Genomic DNA, 19,026 nt, shown 5'->3' with positions numbered 1-19,026 from the left:
ACACGTAATTTAAGCAAATTGAATTTTGTTAAATTTTCTGTTGTGGCTTCTTCCTCATCAGTACCATGTTTGTCAGTTCCTTCTAAAATCCTTTATCTGCAACAAAAATGATTCAGATAAGGTGGATTAAGGTTTGACTTAGAACCTGGTTGCAGTTAAAATTGTTAAATAGTGGTACAGCTGAAATAGACGAACCGGATACTCTATTTGTATTGCATGTAAAGAGATACAGCATCCAGCACCTGCTTTTTAATCTGCCAGTAAGACTATTTGTTTTTGTCTATGTTTCATTCCCCTTCTCTAAAACTCTTCCTCACCAGAGTGCTGTAATGATGTAACGCCTGGTTAACAGCGAGGTCATGTTGTTTCAATGATGGCGAGGCCTGCTGAGAAGTGCCAGAGCACGGCAATAGTTCTGTTACCGTTGAACTTTGCTCCAGAGTGTATTTGGGCTTGACGCCACGGCAGATCGTTAAATAATGGATTCTGTGGGAGGTATGCCACGTATTCTTTTGGGGCCCTTTTTGGACGAGTGCGTCCTCCACCCACAGAAAGAATCTTTTCTTCGTTAGGGGAGAACCGCCCTCAGATATAAATCACAACCACATGTGTTATCAATGATGCATCTTAGGATTCTTAGCAAAAGTTAGTGTTGCCACAATTAAATGTTTACTACAGTGGGTTATTGAATGATTTACTGCAGGTTACAAATTTACTGATGACCAGAAGTTTTGACAGATATGTCCGAGTGTAAGCATTACTTTATTAGCTCTGCTAGAGTCATGTTTTCAACCCCAGTTTGTTTATTCGTAAGTAAGATTAAACAATAACTTCTCAACGGATTTCCACGAAACTTGGAAGGATGCGCTGGAGGTGTGAGCTCTAACAAGTGACATTATAGTTTGATCAACAATTTATCAAAAAATATATAATTACATTTTAAGATGATGCAACCAGCAAATATTTGGCTCAATAGTTATCTTTATTGACTCATCAATTACTGTCCTTTATCTAATGAATCAATTGTCAATGAGCTGTCAATTTGAACTAGAAGTAAAAAGCCACCATGCTGCAGTGTCCTTAAACTTGGTCCCACAGTTTTTGAATCGTGTTGCTGTCAGTTTGTCATTGTGTGGAAGGATGAGATGAAATGAAAATGTTTGCTGTTCTTTTCCATCTTCATACATGTCAGTGCACACGCAGTATCCGGTTTCATAACTGCAGGAACAGGCTGCGCTGTTATGTCACAGAGAACATGCAGACACATTGAAAACATACCTTTAGACAGACGACAAACAACACAGGTAGACATTGTGACATGGCACCGCAGAGCGCTCGACAAGAGGAACACAGTCATAAGCCTCAGCACACAGAGGGTCCCATACATAATTCACACACATGCACAGCTAAACAGAGACACACTCTTCGAATTAAATGGTTCCGTGGAGCGTGAGGGCATGTCTGCATATGTTTCTCTCAATCACAGATTCTTTGGTGTCTCTGTGTTACACAGTGCGTCTGTGTCTCTTTCTCTCTCTCTCACCTTTAAGCTGAGATCTTTCAGATTTCTCTCCCTGTAGATTTGGTGGCACCTGTGGATACTGCTGGTAACAGCAAACATCCAGTTTAATGGATGCTGGTTGCAGCTCTCCACCCTTAACTGCAAAATGAGCCACACCAAGTAAAGACCGGTTGCTGGGCTCAGCCCACGAAACCATGAAGCCGCAAGATCAATTTGTTGATATTGAGATATGGGTTCCACATAGCCTACTGATAGACAGCAACTTAATACAGCATTCCTCCTTTAAATATCACTAAATTATGTTCTTAACAATACAAATATATATTCATTTTTCAATGAGTACACTTTCAGGCAACCATATAGGCCATACTAGGTATCAGTAGTGACTTACTCAGGGTTGCCTCTTAAAAGTTAGATACACTTCAGTGCACGCACAGTTTGTAGTTTCATAACTGCAGGAACACGCTGAGCTGTTAAGTCAAAATGTAGAAGCGGTGAAGACACACCTGTAGACACGTTAACACAAAACCATGTGGGACTAGGCAGCGCTCGATGAGGGGCACACAGTCATAAGCATTAACACACAGAGGGTCCCATACATGTATATATAGATAAACACAACACACACAAACACAAACACTGGGTCAATAAATCTTTCTTTTTTCTATTTGTCATCGTCTTTTTGGTCTGCCATTAGAGTCAAATAAATATCATGAAAACATCTAACACACGTAAAGTTTGGCAGGCTGGTGAATCGCTGAATGTTCCTGCATTAGCGCCTTCAGCTCTCACCTTTCATAACTCTTCCTCTCCTCCTGCAGAGCCCGGTCAGCAGAAGTCTTTTAAGAGGAAGAGGTCTCTGATCAACTGGCCTTTCTGGAGAGGCTCCAACACACAGCTGGACAGCCTGCCCCTTTCCCCGACCTCCATCTCTCCCACTCAGGGGCGGCTGTTCGGACGACCCCTGAGCTCCATCTGCTCTTCAGACCACGGCCTGCCCAAGCCCGTGATGGTGAGTCCAGTTCTGGAACCGTTCTGGAGGATGATTTGGGGTCTACAGTGTATAGCAGCCGCAGAAATTGAAGAGTTGTGATGTACACTCAGAAACAAAGTTTCCTTTTTGATCATACCGTATTATATAATAGTATTTTAGAAAGCTAAACTGGATCAACATTAATCCTTTTGATTTTAACTTCCTCTCTCATCCTTCTCATTTAAAAAGCCACAAAAGCTCATAAAAAATAATTCACCAGATAGATTAGAAGACAGAACGGTAGAGAACTATAATAATAATGCTTCCAGACAGATACAGTGGAATAAAATTTACAACATTGATAAAGTAAATGAATAAAATAAAGTAATGTCTATAAATCATACTTATTGAAAGGTCAGACTGAAGACATTTTAAGAAACGATGAAGCAAAAATAAACCAAGCAATCTTCTTCTATAGTACATCTATGGAATGCGGTTCAATTCAGATTATTGGTAAAGAGAATAATATGTATACTATTAATGAAGACTTTAATTCCACTTTCTCCTCCAGGACATGCTGGTGTTCCTGTATCTGGAGGGGCCTTACACCCGGGGCGTCTTCAGGCGGTCCGCCGGGGCCAAAGCTTGTCGGGAGCTTCGAGACAGACTGGACAGTGGGACTGAGGACCCTGAGATCTCACACCAGTCTGTGTTCATCATCGCCGGCGTCTTCAAGGTAACACACACACAAGGACACAAACATGCACACACACAGGTCTGCTCTGTCTCACTCGTTTGAAGCCAGACAACAGAAAGCAGGAGCGACTGTTGTGCATCCAAAGTCACATTAGTCCAGACAGGATAATCTGTCTGTGCACAGCCCGGCAGGCTGCCAGTCACACACACAAGGTGCAGCATTGTTCAAAATCCAGGCCAAACAGTTGCTGCAGCGCGGAGCATCCTGAGAACAGCTGGGCGCTGCATTTTATTTTACACAGATGATTCATCTTCACTCTTTTTTGGGGCTTTAACCTGTTTTTTGCAGAATGGACACGGATGGCTGCTCCAGACCAAAATTATGTTTTTATCATGAATATTGGGCTTTACACTGTGTGTTTTTAAATTCATTTAAAAAGTGGGGAGCCTCACAGATGAGATGATAATAATATGAGAGTGATAGTATCTTTGATACAATGTGTATCATGGAGTGCTTGATATGGAAAACAATCATGATGATAAACATTGAGCTGATTCCAATAATATATCTCCGTTAATTATTTACTCTCATTTGACTATATGCATGTGAAATCTTGTTACTCCATATTATTTTTTATTTATGTACTTCCAAGATTTTGTTCTTATATATTACTTTTACTAAGTGACTATTTTTATTATTCCCGTTTGTGCTACAACACGGCATAATAAAGTATTATCTTATCTTATTGTTTTATTTCTCCACACAGGACTTCCTGCGAAATATCCCAGGCAGCTTGTTGTGTGTGGATCTGTACGAGCGGTGGATGGACGTGATGGAGGGGGACCGAGGGGAGGAGAGGACGCAAGCTGTCCAGAGGTAAAACTGCTCCCTTCCAATCCTAAACTAAAAAGCATCTTATTTGGTGCCAATCATCTGCTGCAGCAAACACTCAGACACAACAAGTCACACAGAGTTCATTGTGCCGATTGGTGACAAATTAAAGGAAAAGACCTGAAGTCATGGGTGCTGTGGAGGCTTGTGGTGGCTCAATGCCTCACTGTGGCACTCTGTTGGTGTTTCCTCTCATTACACACTGTTTGCGTCTGCACAGAGAAAGACGGAGAGCGAGAGGGGGCACATAGCTTCACATCCAACATCAACAAACAGAATTCCTTTTGCTTAGCAAAATAAAAAACAAGTAACGCGAAAGAAACAATGAGAATGTGAGTTGAGGAATTCCTGTGGAGCCAGAGAGCAGGAGGCGACATGGCAGCGCACACACACACACACACACACACACACACACACACACACACACACACACACACACAGGAACCAGTCGTTCACCATCCTTTCCTCCTCTCTTTCTTCCTCGTCAGGTTGCTTCACCTCCTACCTGGTGAGAACCTGCTTCTGCTGCGACACGTGATCGCCATACTGCACTGTATCCAAGGCAACGCCCTCGACAACCAGATGAACGCCTTCAACCTGTCTGTCTGCATCGCTCCCAGCATGCTTTGGGCTCCGGCGCCAAGCACCCCTGAGATGGAGGGGGAGGGCACCAAAAAGGTGAGGGGGGGGGCGCGTGCACGCACACACTCATATGTACACATATGGAGTGTTTTGTGTAAGGGACCAGATGATTTAATCTGAAATATGCAAGGTGAGATTTGAGATTGAACCAGACAGGATAATCTGTCTGTGCACAGCCCGGCAGGCTGCCAATCACACACACAAGGTTCAGCATTTGGGTTGGTTTTTGTCACACACAAATCAACCAACACACCAGGAATTACAAATTCCAGGGTGACAATAGAAGCAAACTGCTTCAGCATGAATGTGTATATATGAAACATATGTGATCAGGCAGGCAGACAAAAGTTTGTCAGACCGGTAAGATACTGTGGTCTTTCTGACACGATTCCGCATGTACACACATCTGTACACACTGCAGTTGCACATACATGCACACAATCTCTGTAAGCTCAAGAGCCAATTGTCAGCAGAGGGAAGGTTTCCCTACGGATGTGAGGGTTGACCTCCGAGCAGGAGCTGACACATGCTACCAACACACAGCTGTGACGCACGCACGCACACACACATACACACACACACACACACACACACACACACACACACACACACACACACACACACACCCACACACACACACACACACACACACACACAGGTTTGCATGTCATCAATGACAGGCTAAAATCACATTCTTACTCTGCTGAGTCGGAAGCCCCAGAGCTCAGAGCAAGACTTGACAGGAAAGAGGGAAGCTTCACAGTTTCATGCTTATTCTTTAACACACAGGAAAATACAACTTTACAACTTCGGCCTTAAAAAGTTGTTTCACCCCAAAAAATCAAAAAATAAACACGTTCTCATTTACCTCTATTGATATCTTTCCATACAGGTAACTACAGGTCTATTCACTTTTCTTCTTGACGTTGTTTGTAGTTCTGATGTTAGTGAATTTTTTTCCTTAAAATATCTTTCAAACTGTTTTAGAGAAATACATTTGAGATGTTTGTAACATGTTGTTACAGAGAACATATCAGAAATATATCAGCTGCAGTTATTCCAAGCATTCTCTTCATTCTTCATTGCTCTCCTGGAGTCGGTTTCTGGAAGCAACAGGTAAAAGAGGTAGACCAGATGTCCCTCCCTCCAGAAATGCTTTCAACTTCCTCCTGGGGGTTCCCAGGCATTACCAGGCCAGATGAGATATGTGGTGTTTGATTTCTATAGCAAAACTGGTTCCTTTTGATATGAAGGAGCAGCAGATTTACTACAAACTCCCTTTGGATGTCGAGCTAGTTACCTAACTGACTTTTCCTGTATTCAAAATCTCAAGCTCATGACCAGAGGGATATAGAGTGTATATAAAGTTGAACGAAATAATGACCCTGCTTCCTCCAAGTTTCTGTCAGTTTAGGTAATTTCTATCACACGTGTTCATGGGTTGGACAAGTTTGGTTATAATTAGTTATTTGATTAAATAAGGGGTTGGGTTAGGGTTGAAATGAAATCTTGTCATTTCATCGTGAAAGAATGAAATGAAACAGCACTACTTACCACTGAGACTGACTCATGATTGGTACGCGGTGCAGGTATTGGCAGGACCTCGCTGCTTTGGCTCCATCCCAAAATTCATCTCTGGAAGTGGGGACACGTCGTCCATCTTTAGATCCAGTCTGTGTTTGTGACCCTCAACCCCACAGCTGTAGTATTTCATAGTTTTTAGAGATCTTCTTGTAGTAAATTATTTTATGGGGCTAACATTTCCTTAATTGGATTTTGGTGAAGTTATTGATGCTCACTCTTTCTCCATAACCTTCGCCATCATGGGCAGCCTAACTATCCTGAAATGACTTAAGTCTGCCGCAGAAGCTGAAGCTGCCGCTGCCGCAGCCCCCAGAGCCCCCTCACCCACCACAGCCCATCATGTAGTCACTGAGACTCCGAGCACAATGCTTTTGGATTCTTGGTCTCTTTGGAAAGTAACAGTTATTGAGTTACACACAGTCTCAGTGGGTGGCTGGTTTGCTTACCTTTCAAAAAGTGTGCACGTGTGCGTGTGTTTATGCATGCGTGTGTGTTTGTGCACATTGAGAAAAAAATATGCAAAGAATTTCCTACAGAATCCTGAGGACAAGTATGTGTTTTAGCAGTAAATTATGTTGCTATGTTTCTTTCTACACACAAGACACACACACACACAAACACAAACACAAACGTACACACACACACACCCACGCACGCATGCACGCACACACACTTCAGTACAAGTAGCCTCAACAACCACAAATACCTAAATATCTCCATCGTAAATACTCCCCTGATAACACTTTCCCTCTCACACACTGCTCGTTTGTGAGGCCTTCTGAGCACAGACACTCTTTTTCTTGGTAAAAAAAAAGCTTAAAAAAATAACAAAGTGGGATTTCAACATTTCCCCCATCCCCTGCGGTTCGGACCAGGGGCTAATTTAAACGTGTGTGCGGGCCCCTGGCCGTGTAATGGCCAGTTCCCAAACTCGTCTGGAGACATGTGAACACTCAGTTTCAGCCAATTCAGTTGAGCCTCTGTGTCCATCCTACGTCCATGCAGCGTATCATTTAAATGTTTCTGGCTGTAGGAGCTCCCGAGGTAAAAGCAGCTTTGGTGTGTGTACCACTTAACATGGAGTCAGGGAGACAAATCATTCTGAGGAAAGTGTTTTTTCTTTTGAGCTTGCTCTTGAAATGTGGAGGAAATTGCTTTCTTCTGCTTTGTTTTAAATTATGGCGACTTTTCTGCAGTGCAGTATCTTGTGAGGGAAGAGGGCAGATGTGTGTGTGTGTGTGTTCGTGTGTGTGTTTGTGTGTGTGTTTGTGTGTGTGTTAACTGATGACCTTAGAAATACTCAGGAATGACCTACTAACACACAGCTGTAACATCTGCTAATGCAGAAAAACACCCGCGCACATGTGCAGATTGTGTACGCGCTCGCCGTGTCCTGCTGGAGGGTTAATGTAGTGTTGCAGTCATTGCAGAAAGTCCGTTCTACACCTGTGTCCATACTACAAACTAATATTTATCAGCATTCCGTTTTAATTTACCTTTTTTTGTGAAGAGGTGAAAGAGAGTTGAAGAATAAGAAGCAGCTCTGAACAGGCTGCTGATGGATGGACACTGGATGCCTACAGGCTTTTCTCTAACTGAGCTCGGTATCACGTAGCAGCGCTCTCTGACTGACAGGGAGGAATGCTGACCGAGTGTTTGAAAGAGGGCAGGAAGGACAGAATGAAAGGGAGAGTGACAGGTGAGAAGAGAACAAATCAAGAGAGGGAAGTAGAAAGGAAATCCAAAGAGAGGAAGACGGTGAAGATGAAAGTAGTGAAAACAGTACAATTAGGATGATGCTTTTAGGGAGATGTGTGAAAACTTTCTTTTAATGATTTTGATAAGACTTGATGTAAAGATGGACGACATGACAGCTCCCCCAAAGTGAAGCAGAAAAGTCTTGATCGCCCCCCTGGTGGCTGGCTGCAGTATAGGTCAGGAGCCATGCCTCCTCCATGTTTTCAGAGGGGACATGGACTCACAAAGATTTAAATAAAGGTCAACCTATTTTTCCCAAAGTTGGTCATGTATAGTCATCTGACATTTTTCTCTCTGGCTCCAAAGGACGACAACATTTTTGTAGGTTTTCATCTTATTTTGCAGGTTTTTTTGTATTTGCTTTTGCTGCAGTTTTTTGCTTCATGTGAGTGAATGTAGACAGATACGGATTTTAAAATGTCTCTTAAAGTGCTTTCTTTGCTAAAAGTATTTTGATGTCACGTTTCTACTGCATGTGTCACAATGCAGTAGACACACTGTTGTTGTGTAACTGCAGGTTATGGATAGCAGAGATAGCTGAGAATTACCTATAATCCAAAGAAAAGTGTTGCCTCCAGGCTTTCATGCAGTCATTAGGGCATGTGGCGCACTTTCAGAAGAGATAAAACGAGGGCGACAATGTTGCATCTGCTCTCTGTTTACAACGCGAAGAGATTAACATCTCTCGATTGCCATCATGAGTTAACTGTGGACCTCATTACGTTATATAACTCTGAAAATGCAGGGCCGACGCAGGTGTGGATGTGCTGTAAAACAATGATTTCTACTGCGTAATTTATACATTATGTCCTGCCTCTTGCTGCTCTACCCAGACACCACACATCACTTGACTGTTTCTGCCTTTTTCCTGTTGTTGTGAATGCGTCTGACTCGAGTTAATGTGAGAAACGACTCAGCTTTCTCCCAAAAGCTTCGTAATTTGTTAAGTTTGGTTAAAGACTAGAATGTTTCAAAGTCCCTTAAAATACCTGTGATAACTTTATATTTTGTGCAAAATGACTGCAGCCGGAGTGTGCAGTTTTTAACCAAACAGTTAAAAACTGTGTTCCTCGGAGCAGTGACTCATTAACTGCATGTGAATACCATACACACACATATATACACACACAGAAACACACACACAAACAGACAACATCTGGACCACAAACAAACAGAGAGAGGCACGAAAGTATGTTTGTCTCCACCGTGTTTTCCATAGTGTAATGGTGTCGCAGAGGCCGAATGGTGACAGAGAAAAACAAGTAATTTATAAACACAGCAGGCGGATTCTAATGGAAACTTTCCAGTGTCTCTTAGTCCCTCCGGAGTTCTCCGGCTGTGCAATTCACAGGACTTCATGTGTTTGGTAAATTTTTGTTTGTTTAGACTGAGCTGATATTTCCTGTAAAGCACGGTCACTGTCAGCATGTTGCGAAACTGAGCTGGTTGAAGTAATAACTCAAACGTATTGGAAGCTTCTGCAAAATGTGTTGTTCCCATCGGAACTCAGATTTGGGTCAGCTGCCTCTAAATATGAAGATGATTATTATCTTAGAAGACATTAAAAGAAAACTTACTGCACTAATCTCCAAAGTTGCCATCCCCAGCCAATAATAGACAACACATGACGTCATGTATTATTATCAGGATGTTTTGTCTGAGTGCAAATTCTTGTGTAGGCGTTGGAGCCTAGATTTCAGCAGCAAACAAATTAACACAGACTTTTCTTGAATGTGAAAATGTGGAACACACTCAAAACCTCTACAAACCACAATATGATTTAAGTAAATCAGTCTGCAGCTACAGTAACAGCAGCCACACATTTGTTTCAACACAACAATATATCAAGTTTAATCAATGTTCAAATGGTGAGGAGGTGGTTTGAATGTGTTTGTTCAATTGGGCATACGTGTGTGATTGTGTGAGTGTGTGCAAGTGTGCGTTTCATGCGTTCCACTAAGCAAATGTGTGGGTTTTAATTCATGCTGACATAAACACTTGGTAACTGTATGTTTGCTAAATTCATTTTTTATTTTTTTATTTTGCATCCTCACCAAAGGAGCTGCTTAAACGAATAAACTTCTGCATAAACAGAACCGCGCCTTCGTCCAAATGTGAACCAATGAAAATGACCAGTCAGCAGCTGCAGCGAAGGAAAAAGAAAGAAAGGTAAAAGGGTTAACACTGGAACCGTGTGGTGTTTCCTCCTGCAGGTGTGCGAGCTGGTCCGGTTCCTCATAGACAACTGCAGCAGCGTCCTGGGAGAAGACGTCACCTCGCTGTTCAGAAGCTTCAGCCAGAAGAGCAGCAGCAGTGACCACGGATCAGGTGAGAGAATAAAGAGAGCAGGGCAGGAGGAGAGTACAGAGGTGATCAATCTGAGTGTGAAGCAAAAGATTTGAGTTTGACCGAGTCGTTTTGAAGATGGAGGCCAAGTCTGTGGGTTTTGATCAATTTAAACTTTCTTTCACGAAACCACTGAAATTAAATACAAAACTCCACCGTGTTGTTTATATCAGCAAATAAATCCAACATTGACATTTTAAATTCAACGGTTTTAAACATTTGGTGAGATAAGTAGCTGAGAAGGTCTGAGTCAGTGACATGACAGGAATAGTTTGTGTCAAACAATGAAATCTAAACATTAAAAAGTTTTTATTGTCATATATACAATCCTGTACAATGAAGTTCTTTCTTTGCCTTCTACTATGAAAACCGTGTTTTTTAGAATAATGATAAATAGAACATTTTAAAGTAAGAAAAATATAATTTTTTTTAATTATGTACAATCAAACATACATCCCATTAAACATTAATCGGACTTTAATGATTAAAGTAAGAAAAAAATATATGTAAAGCATTAAATACACACTATACTCTGAAATAAATACTATATAAAATGTGTGTGTGTGGCAACAGAACCTTGAATTGTTTTCTCAAAGTACACCAACAATGCTTCACTGTGCTACACACACACACTAAGAAGTTATCACAAGCTGGTTTGACATTGACTGTCTAACCTTGTGTGTATGTGTGTGTGTGTGTGTGCGTCTGAATGGCCGAGGCTCTTTCAGGCCTGTTGATTGGGGTCAGCAGATTGACCTGCTGTAATTTCAGTGATTGCCAGGGTCACAGGTGTCGATTAACACGCCATTGAATCTCCGCATTCATAAATAGCGCCAACTTTTCTTCCCGGCTCTATAAATAACCACGCGAGGTCAAGGAGCTCACTGCAGGACGGCGCTTTGTCCTATGTTCTCTCCGTCTCCAGCGGTGAAACGTGACTTTGTTCGTTCAGCTCGCGGTTCAAGATACTGCTCTCACTGTTTCAGCTTCGTGGATAAGTTTTTTTTAAGGAAGAAACTAAATTTGGTCGTTGAAGTTGCAGCAGTTCCTTTGTGTGTAAAGAGTTTCGCTTGAAAGGGAATGTTTGTAAAAGCTTTATGATCAAAAGGCTACAATACTATTACAGGAACATCATTTTAAAGACTATTTGCTCAATTATTGTGTAAAGTTGTGAATTAAAATATCTAGTTTTTGTTGGTTTATTGTTTTAACGTAAAATAATTTTCTTTTCCTACTCTTCCCTCTTCATCTCCCTCTCTACATCTTCCTTTCTTCTCTCTCCAGATGCGTCGTCCTTCCAGATGAACGACTCGTCCTACGACAGTCTGGAGAACGAGCTGAACGATGACCCTGAGTCTCCCTTCCAGGATCAGCTGCCGCTCCGTGACAAGGACAAGCCCGACAGCCGTAGCCGCGACTCCGTTATTACCCTTAGTGACTGCGACCCTGATCCTGACCCCGAGAGCGACCTCCTGCTGCAGCTCCCCCCGCTGGCCAGACCCAGGAGGTTCAGCCCCGCTGTTCGACAGCCTCGCACCCGACAGGTTAATGGCATGTCGCAGGGTCCCAGGAGGCTGAGGAGAAGTTCGGAGCCCGCCTTGGCCCTGGCGAGCACGCCACCGTCAGGCACTTTGACGGCTCTCGCTGACTGTCTGCCTGTAAGGAAGGCGAGCTACGATGCCGCCATGGAAGGGGAGCAGGAGCAGGGGGTGGATGAGGTGTTTCTGGAGCAGGGGCTGAACGGGCTGCAGCTGAAGGAGGAGGGGGAGGATGGACGTGAGAGGGGAGGAGCCAAAGTCCAGAACGGAGGCTGGAGGAAGGTGAAGCACACTGCTCCACCTCCGTTGCGACTGGACGCCAGCTGTTCCAGTCTGTCGTCACCTGCAACCTCACCCACCGGCTCCTCCCTCAGCTCTTTAGACTCCGCCTTCTCGCAGTATTCTACTGACTACGCCACCAATGGGGTGATTCCATTGGTTGAGCCTCCTCTCTCCCCTCTCTATCCTGGGCGGCCCCTGCTGTCACCCAGGGACTCCCCCGCTCAGAGGGAAGCCACGCCTCTATATCCACAGCCCACTCATTCCATCCGGACCACCCACACCACCTCCCACCCCCACGGCCTCCACCCTAACACATGGCTCAAGAGGGACCGCCGCCTGTCACTTAAGCAGTCTGATAACGGGCACACAGACGAGGACTTGGGAAATGGGAAAACCAACCCAACCAGTCACGGCTACTCCGTCGGTGCCCAGGAGGCGGCGGGAATGAACCGAAGCTGCCAGCGGAGATCAAGCAGCCCTCCGTCCTACCAGCAGGCTCTGCAGCAGCTGCAGCACAGTCGCTCGCCTTTCTACAAGGGGACTGAGAAGCCCCTGACGGTCAAAGAGCTGAGGCAGCTCAGTGACCAGACCTGTACCCACAGACCCCCGATCCCAGCCTCTACTAACAACCCCAAACCCCCCATAGGAAGTGAGGCCACACAGAAACTGGCTGGAAACGAGTCTGCTCAGCCTCCGCAGGGTGTTTTCTATGGACAAAGCGGCACCACTCTGGTCCTCCAGAGGCAAAGGTCTCACTCTCTAACTCCGGCCATGGAGGGGCACAGAGGGAAGACCCTTCCCCTCCCCCGCCGAGCTACTGAGCCCACAGAGGTCACTGCAAACTCCTCTCACCCATCCTCAAGCCTCAGCCTGAACAGACCTCGAATCTCTAAGGGTCAGGCCCAGGATGCCGGCCTTAGAGTATCAGACGTAGAGCCCAACCATGCTGAGCCTCGCTTCTGCCTGTCTCCCTCCGCCACCCTGACTGTACGGGACTACTTTTCCTCGCAGGATCAGGAGGATGCAGATGCCTGCTTGCGGAGGAGTCAGGAGGTGGCACTGGCTATAGTAAAGGGGAAGAGGGAGTGGCAGAGCAGGCGATGCAGCGACCCGCGAGTGGACGACTTCGAGCAGCTTTTTTTCGCAGAAGAGTCATACGTGTAAATAAGAACATTGTACAGACAAACTGTGTATGAGAGATGAATTTATAAAACTGTCATTATTAATGTGATTATATTCTTCAATATACTCCACCTGGTTAACCCGGTGCAACAAAAAGGCAGTTTACTGCAATGGTACATCCAAGGTTCAAAATCATAAAAGGCAGAGATGCTCCTCATGCATCAGTGTATATTATCTGGCAAGCACAATGAAAGATTGTTAGTTATAATTCCTAACATTTTACTGAAGACAATAGTCCTTTCATGTTTGTTACAGTGATAGTACTTTGAAGATCCTAAAAAATGTATTTATTGATTATTGATGCCAAATTTGTAAGAAACAATTAACTTAACATATAGATTCGTAAACATCAGTAACTGTACCGTCAGTTACAGCCCTCTGAAAAACATGTGTTCTCTGACTGTCTCTCCTTGCTTTACCTTCAGAATGTGAAATAATGAGGGAAGAGGCGAAAATTAAAGATTGAGGAAGTCCTATTTCATTCTTGCAAAAAAAAAGGTGAGAAATCAATGAACTACATTGGCATACGTGTGGTGAATAAATTTCTCATGTAAAAAGAATCACGTCAAGGACACAACCAGAGGTGACAGATGTTTTAGAGGCTGCAAAAGCACAACTGTTTGTTACTACTGCTCTGTTCAATAATGACAAAAAGGTCAAGATGATCTGATGCAAACACTGTTGACCTGGTTTTTAGTTCTTTCCACAACACCCGTGATGTTTCCCGCAGTGCTAGAGTATTTCAAACAGCAATTCTACCTTTTAATGACCGATTGCATCTATTGAGTTTCTTTTTCTTTCTTGTGGAGTGTGTATACATCTGAGTCAGTAAAATCAGTGGGGCTGGTATTTATTCGTATGAGCGGATTTTCCAGACGCACACCACGCAGGGTTGTCCTCTGCAGCTCTGCTTCATGTCTCTCACCTGCGAGAGGAGGGAGGGGTGGGGGAAGAAGAATAAAAACTGTTGGTGTGTGTGTGCGCGCGCTTGTGTGAAAGTCTGCTGAGTATGACGTGATCATTGTCATCCTGAGAAACCTTGTGCCACTGAGGGTTTCACAGAGAAACCCTGTAAGTCTCACAGGAATGTGAAGGATTCGGCCTGCTTGTGTGTTTGTGTGTGTGTTGAATGCACAAACAGTCCCTGTACGTTTGTTCATAATAATATGATGATGTTGCAGTGTTGATTTCTGGTGTGACACTTTACAATTAATGACCTTATTTCCCTGTGTATTACTGCAAAGTGTGTAGATACAAACCTGTAGATTATGCAGTATTCTCCAAGTATTACTATGAACTGAACTTTTCCACAGAACAACACTCTGGAATAAGGTCATTGTCATGTGAAGTCTTGCCATTTTAAATGGTGTAAAAATGTATTTTAATCCTGTATTATTAATATTTTAATTCCTCTCTCCATTACAGTGAATTGTGTCCAACATGTATAGCTCTGCATATTTATGGTATACAAATATATATATATGTATATATATATTTATATATATATATATATATATATATATATAGAAATATATTGTCTTGTTCCTTTGGTATGTTGTGTTATGTGAGAAATTCCTATGTGTATTTTTGTACATGCCAATTCTGCTGCTGCTGTCTCTATAGAAAGTATATTTGCTACAAAATGCACCATTTGTATATTGGGAACACCTGATGTCCAGTGTTCACGAGAACAAAAACCTTTTTAATAAATGTTGCTCTTGTGAAAACTACTTTTGTCAATCAGCTGAGGATTTTGTTCCTTAAGCAGAAATATATTTTTGGACAAATCTCAGCAACACTTCAAGGGAAAACTGTCAAGTTTGGTACAAATGTTTACTTGGACTCGTGAATGAATTCTATGAATTCGGTGGTCAAAGGTAAAATATCAAGGTCACTGTGACCTTACGAAAAACATGTTTTTGGTCTTGTGTGTTCTTGTGAACGTGATACATCGCCAACACCGCCAGGGAATTTCATTATGTTTGGCACAAATGTTGACATGGACTCAAGGATGAACTGATTCAAATCCATCTTTGAACACCTTATTTTAAGAACCACTTGGGAGAATCCTTTTAAATTTGGTACAAATGTTCATTTAGACTCACTGAGTAACTAGTTAGATTTACAGGGGTCAGAGTTCATAGTTTAAGGGAATGGTGGCCTCACAAATCCTGTTTTTAAATGTTATATCTCATGATGTCTTGTCTGCCTTAATTTCCTTTAGTGCCTTTGTGCAGCTTGATTGGATTTAAGGGGACTGTTTGGCAGGGGTATGTAATAAATTCAGTGGCCTTCTAGTTTTACTTTTTTCTTTTCTTTTGGTTGTCAGAAGAATAGTTTTGCTTTATCTTATCATCAACTTTGTAAATACTAACACCCTCTTTGACATGAAGCCTCAGGTAACTTTCGTGGTGACTATGTTTACGGCTACCAAACTTTGTAAAGACCAGCTGTCAAACAAAACTGATGTTAATGTCAGAACGCGTCTGGAATATTTTCTGCCAACTCTCAGAGATGTTAGAGGTGAGTCTGGCTGTGTCCTCTACGACCTGGAGCATGATGTAAGCAGATAGGGGAACAGTGCCTGCTGGTATTTATAGTTCAACATACTTGGCAGGTGTATACCTGCAATGTACAAGAACATGAGTAGAAATCTAGTGTGTTTTCCTTCTTGGTTACATGCTTACTCGTGGATTTACAGCTCAGTTTTTCAAGGCAGGAAAAGTTTCCTCACAGCAAAAACCTGATTCTGATAAAACCTGCTGAAAAAATACACCATCTCTTTATCACTAGAACACAACAGCCATGTCACAATACATGGTGAGCTTTGTGTTTCATAAAGATCATCAATCTATTCAGTAAAACTGAGTAAAGTCAGGCTCCAGGAACATCCTTTACATTTTACACAACCAACAAAATGCATATAAATAAAACATGCAAATCAGGTAGTTTAGAAAAGTATGTACAGTCCTCATAAGATCACCAACACATATATGTTGTTGAGATACATCTAATGCCCAGCACCACCCATTATTTATATTATAGTTTTTTTAGAAGAAAAAAAAGGTCAATCGTGAGCTTTGGATTCTCTTGACGTCACAGTGACCCAGAGAGACAGTTGCATCTGCAGCAGCTGTGGGATGATAAACAACTCTATCTTCCTGGTTCCTGCTCTGGTTCTCATTGTTTCCTATGCCTAGATTTCCCCCAGGATCCATAAAGTATTTATCTATCTATCCTGGTCCAGCAGAAAGTAGAGCAAATCACACTGAAGTGAGAGGTTCGAGTCCCACTGGAGCCAACAGACAACTGAATACCATGTGCTTTTGATAAACTATGAAATACAAAAATTCCCATGTCTCCTATTATTTTCTGAGTTTGTAGAGTAGGACACAAGCTGAACCTTCAACCTCACCATGATCCCCTGTGCACCACCAGCAGTATTGTATTCAGTCCTCCTTTTTCAGCTTATATCTTCAACCAACCAACATTCCTCCACCTAAAGCCTAAAACCATATTTCGCCATGTTAAATAGTGTGGTAAATGGTTCCTGCATTCACAACTTAATCCACATCTGCACCAAAATTTAATTCTTCCAGGGACCAGGCCAAATGCCCCCAACATGTTTGGTTAGAATTGTGTGGTGGTTTTGGCGGAATCCTGAAAACAAGCAAACAGACATAGGTGGAAACACAACCTCCTTGGCAGAGCTAACTGCTGCTGCAGCATAATCCACTTTTAGGGTCTCTCTGGGCTGTTTGTTGGTAGTATGGTTGGCTGTTGGTGTTAATCTCTGCTTGAAGCATGTTTCCCTGTGTTTATGTTGGGGTTTTTGTGGAGGTTAAATGATGGATGAATGTAGCTCACAAGCTGTTGTCCTACATAATGGAAGATGCTACAAACTTTGAGGCCAACAATTGTTTTCTTTTGAGTGTGTGTTTGTCTGAGGGCTTGTTCCTGGTGTCTCACACCCTTAGTCATACTCCTGGGAACAGAAAATGTTCGCAAGAATGATAAGGGAAATTTAATAGCCTCTATGTGAGATTCCAAAACATATACGCAGCTCACAGTGATATGAGGTCACGTCTGATAGGATCTTTGCTACTAATGAAATTTTGTCAAAACAGCAGTTATTCCTGTCGACCCACTCCGAAAAGCATGCAACCCCCTGACCAAGAAAGCCTGGTGATTTTCCCACATAGTGTTGTTCTGACACACTTTCCTGCTGCGTTGAGTGAAAAGCAAACTCGCCCACCAAACCCCACAGGACCCTCCATCTGATGTCAATTGAGTCTTTTCATGCAAAATATTGCATCATCAGAGGAATAACTACCTGCTTTTAAAGTCCAAGGATATTGTTGTTGTTTTTCCAAGCTGAAACCCACAAAATATAATTGCGCAGTAGTTTATGGTGCTGTTTACATGAACAGAGCCGTTAAAGAAAAACATGTCAGCTTTTTGTTTGACATTTTTACATCTCAATACCACAAATTTCAGCACAGAAGAATTTAAGACCTCCAGTAAAAGTTCGGTTCCAAAACAGCAGAGAGGATTTATGTGAGGACGCCAAGAACTGGAGGAGATGAAATGCACAGAGACCTGCTCAAAAGTCACTGAAGAAGAAGAGTGTGTGTGTGAGCATGTCAGCTTGTTTAGGAAAATGAAGATCTATGTTTCTGAGCATGTGAACTTCTATGTTTGTGGTGTGGACTAAGTGTTCCCTCTTTTAAATACATAATTTTGTGTGAACTTAATTGTCTCTATGTGGAATATAGAAAGGTGACGTCAACAAAAACCCTCTGTAGGGGACTTTTTTTTAATGTGACTTCTGATTATCAGGGTTAACTAATGCTGATTGGTAGCCTGGATGCCAGACAAACTTAGCCCCGCCCACAACATTTGAGGTCGGGAAGTTCAGTCTGGCATTGCTCCGTTGGGGAGAAACTATGCCCGAACAGAAGCTGTTCGGACCAATCAAATTGTCAGGGCGGGCTTTATACAATGATGGACAGACGATCAACAGTAACGTAATCAACCACGTCACCAAAGATCGCTTGGGTTGAATTCGTTTTCAACAAACACGCCTGCGGTTGGAGAGCTGAGATGTGTAGATGCTGCCATTGAGTTTGTTTTAGAAGACATCGACAGCACATTCATTTTGAAAGAGGAACAGAGAAACGCGATGTAGGCATTTGTAGATTGAAAAGATGTTTTTGCAGTCCTTCCTACGGGATTCGGAAAAAGTTTAGTAAATAACTCATAATGTCATGATATAACACGACAACAACTATTCGTCGCTTAACATACGTCACATACTACGTTGCTCTGATTGGTTGTAGGTCTATCCAATTGAGCGAAGAGGCATTTTTTTTCCTGGTTCGGTTGAACACGCCCCATAATCACAGCCCAATGGAGCAGTATCAGACTCATATTCTGACTAGAATTATGAGTATGACAACGTCAGGCTACCTGATTGGATGACAGTTTGTGTAACTTCACTGCTCTGCCAGATATAATGTACAAAAGAGTGAGTCCAGTTGACCAGAGTCCTTACCTCAGCCAAGGAGGTTTCATTTTCATTGCTGTACTTTGTGCAAAAACTATAGAGCCG

General features: G+C 42.7%; 1 protein-coding gene across 1 annotated transcript in view; it reads left to right on the top strand.

Annotated features, from left to right (window-relative positions):
- LOC133967663 (rho GTPase-activating protein 20-like) overlaps positions 1-15,145 on the top strand; it is a 30,604-nt gene extending 15,459 nt beyond the window's left edge. Inside the window, exons 10-15 of the mRNA XM_062403253.1 lie at positions 2,344-2,534; positions 3,067-3,231; positions 3,959-4,068; positions 4,572-4,761; positions 10,281-10,395; positions 11,698-15,145. Of these exons, the coding sequence (XP_062259237.1) occupies positions 2,344-2,534; positions 3,067-3,231; positions 3,959-4,068; positions 4,572-4,761; positions 10,281-10,395; positions 11,698-13,397 (2,471 nt within the window). The 3' untranslated portion in view covers positions 13,398-15,145. The remainder of the gene's footprint in view (positions 1-2,343; positions 2,535-3,066; positions 3,232-3,958; positions 4,069-4,571; positions 4,762-10,280; positions 10,396-11,697) is intronic.
- Positions 15,146-19,026: the final 3,881 nt, after the last annotated feature.

Source organism: Platichthys flesus, chromosome 13 (assembly GCF_949316205.1).
Source record: "Platichthys flesus chromosome 13, fPlaFle2.1, whole genome shotgun sequence".
NCBI classification, from domain to species: Eukaryota; Metazoa; Chordata; class Actinopteri; order Pleuronectiformes; family Pleuronectidae; genus Platichthys; species Platichthys flesus.
The sequence above is the reverse complement of the archived record's forward strand: the minus strand, read 5'-3'. Positions and strand labels throughout refer to the sequence as shown.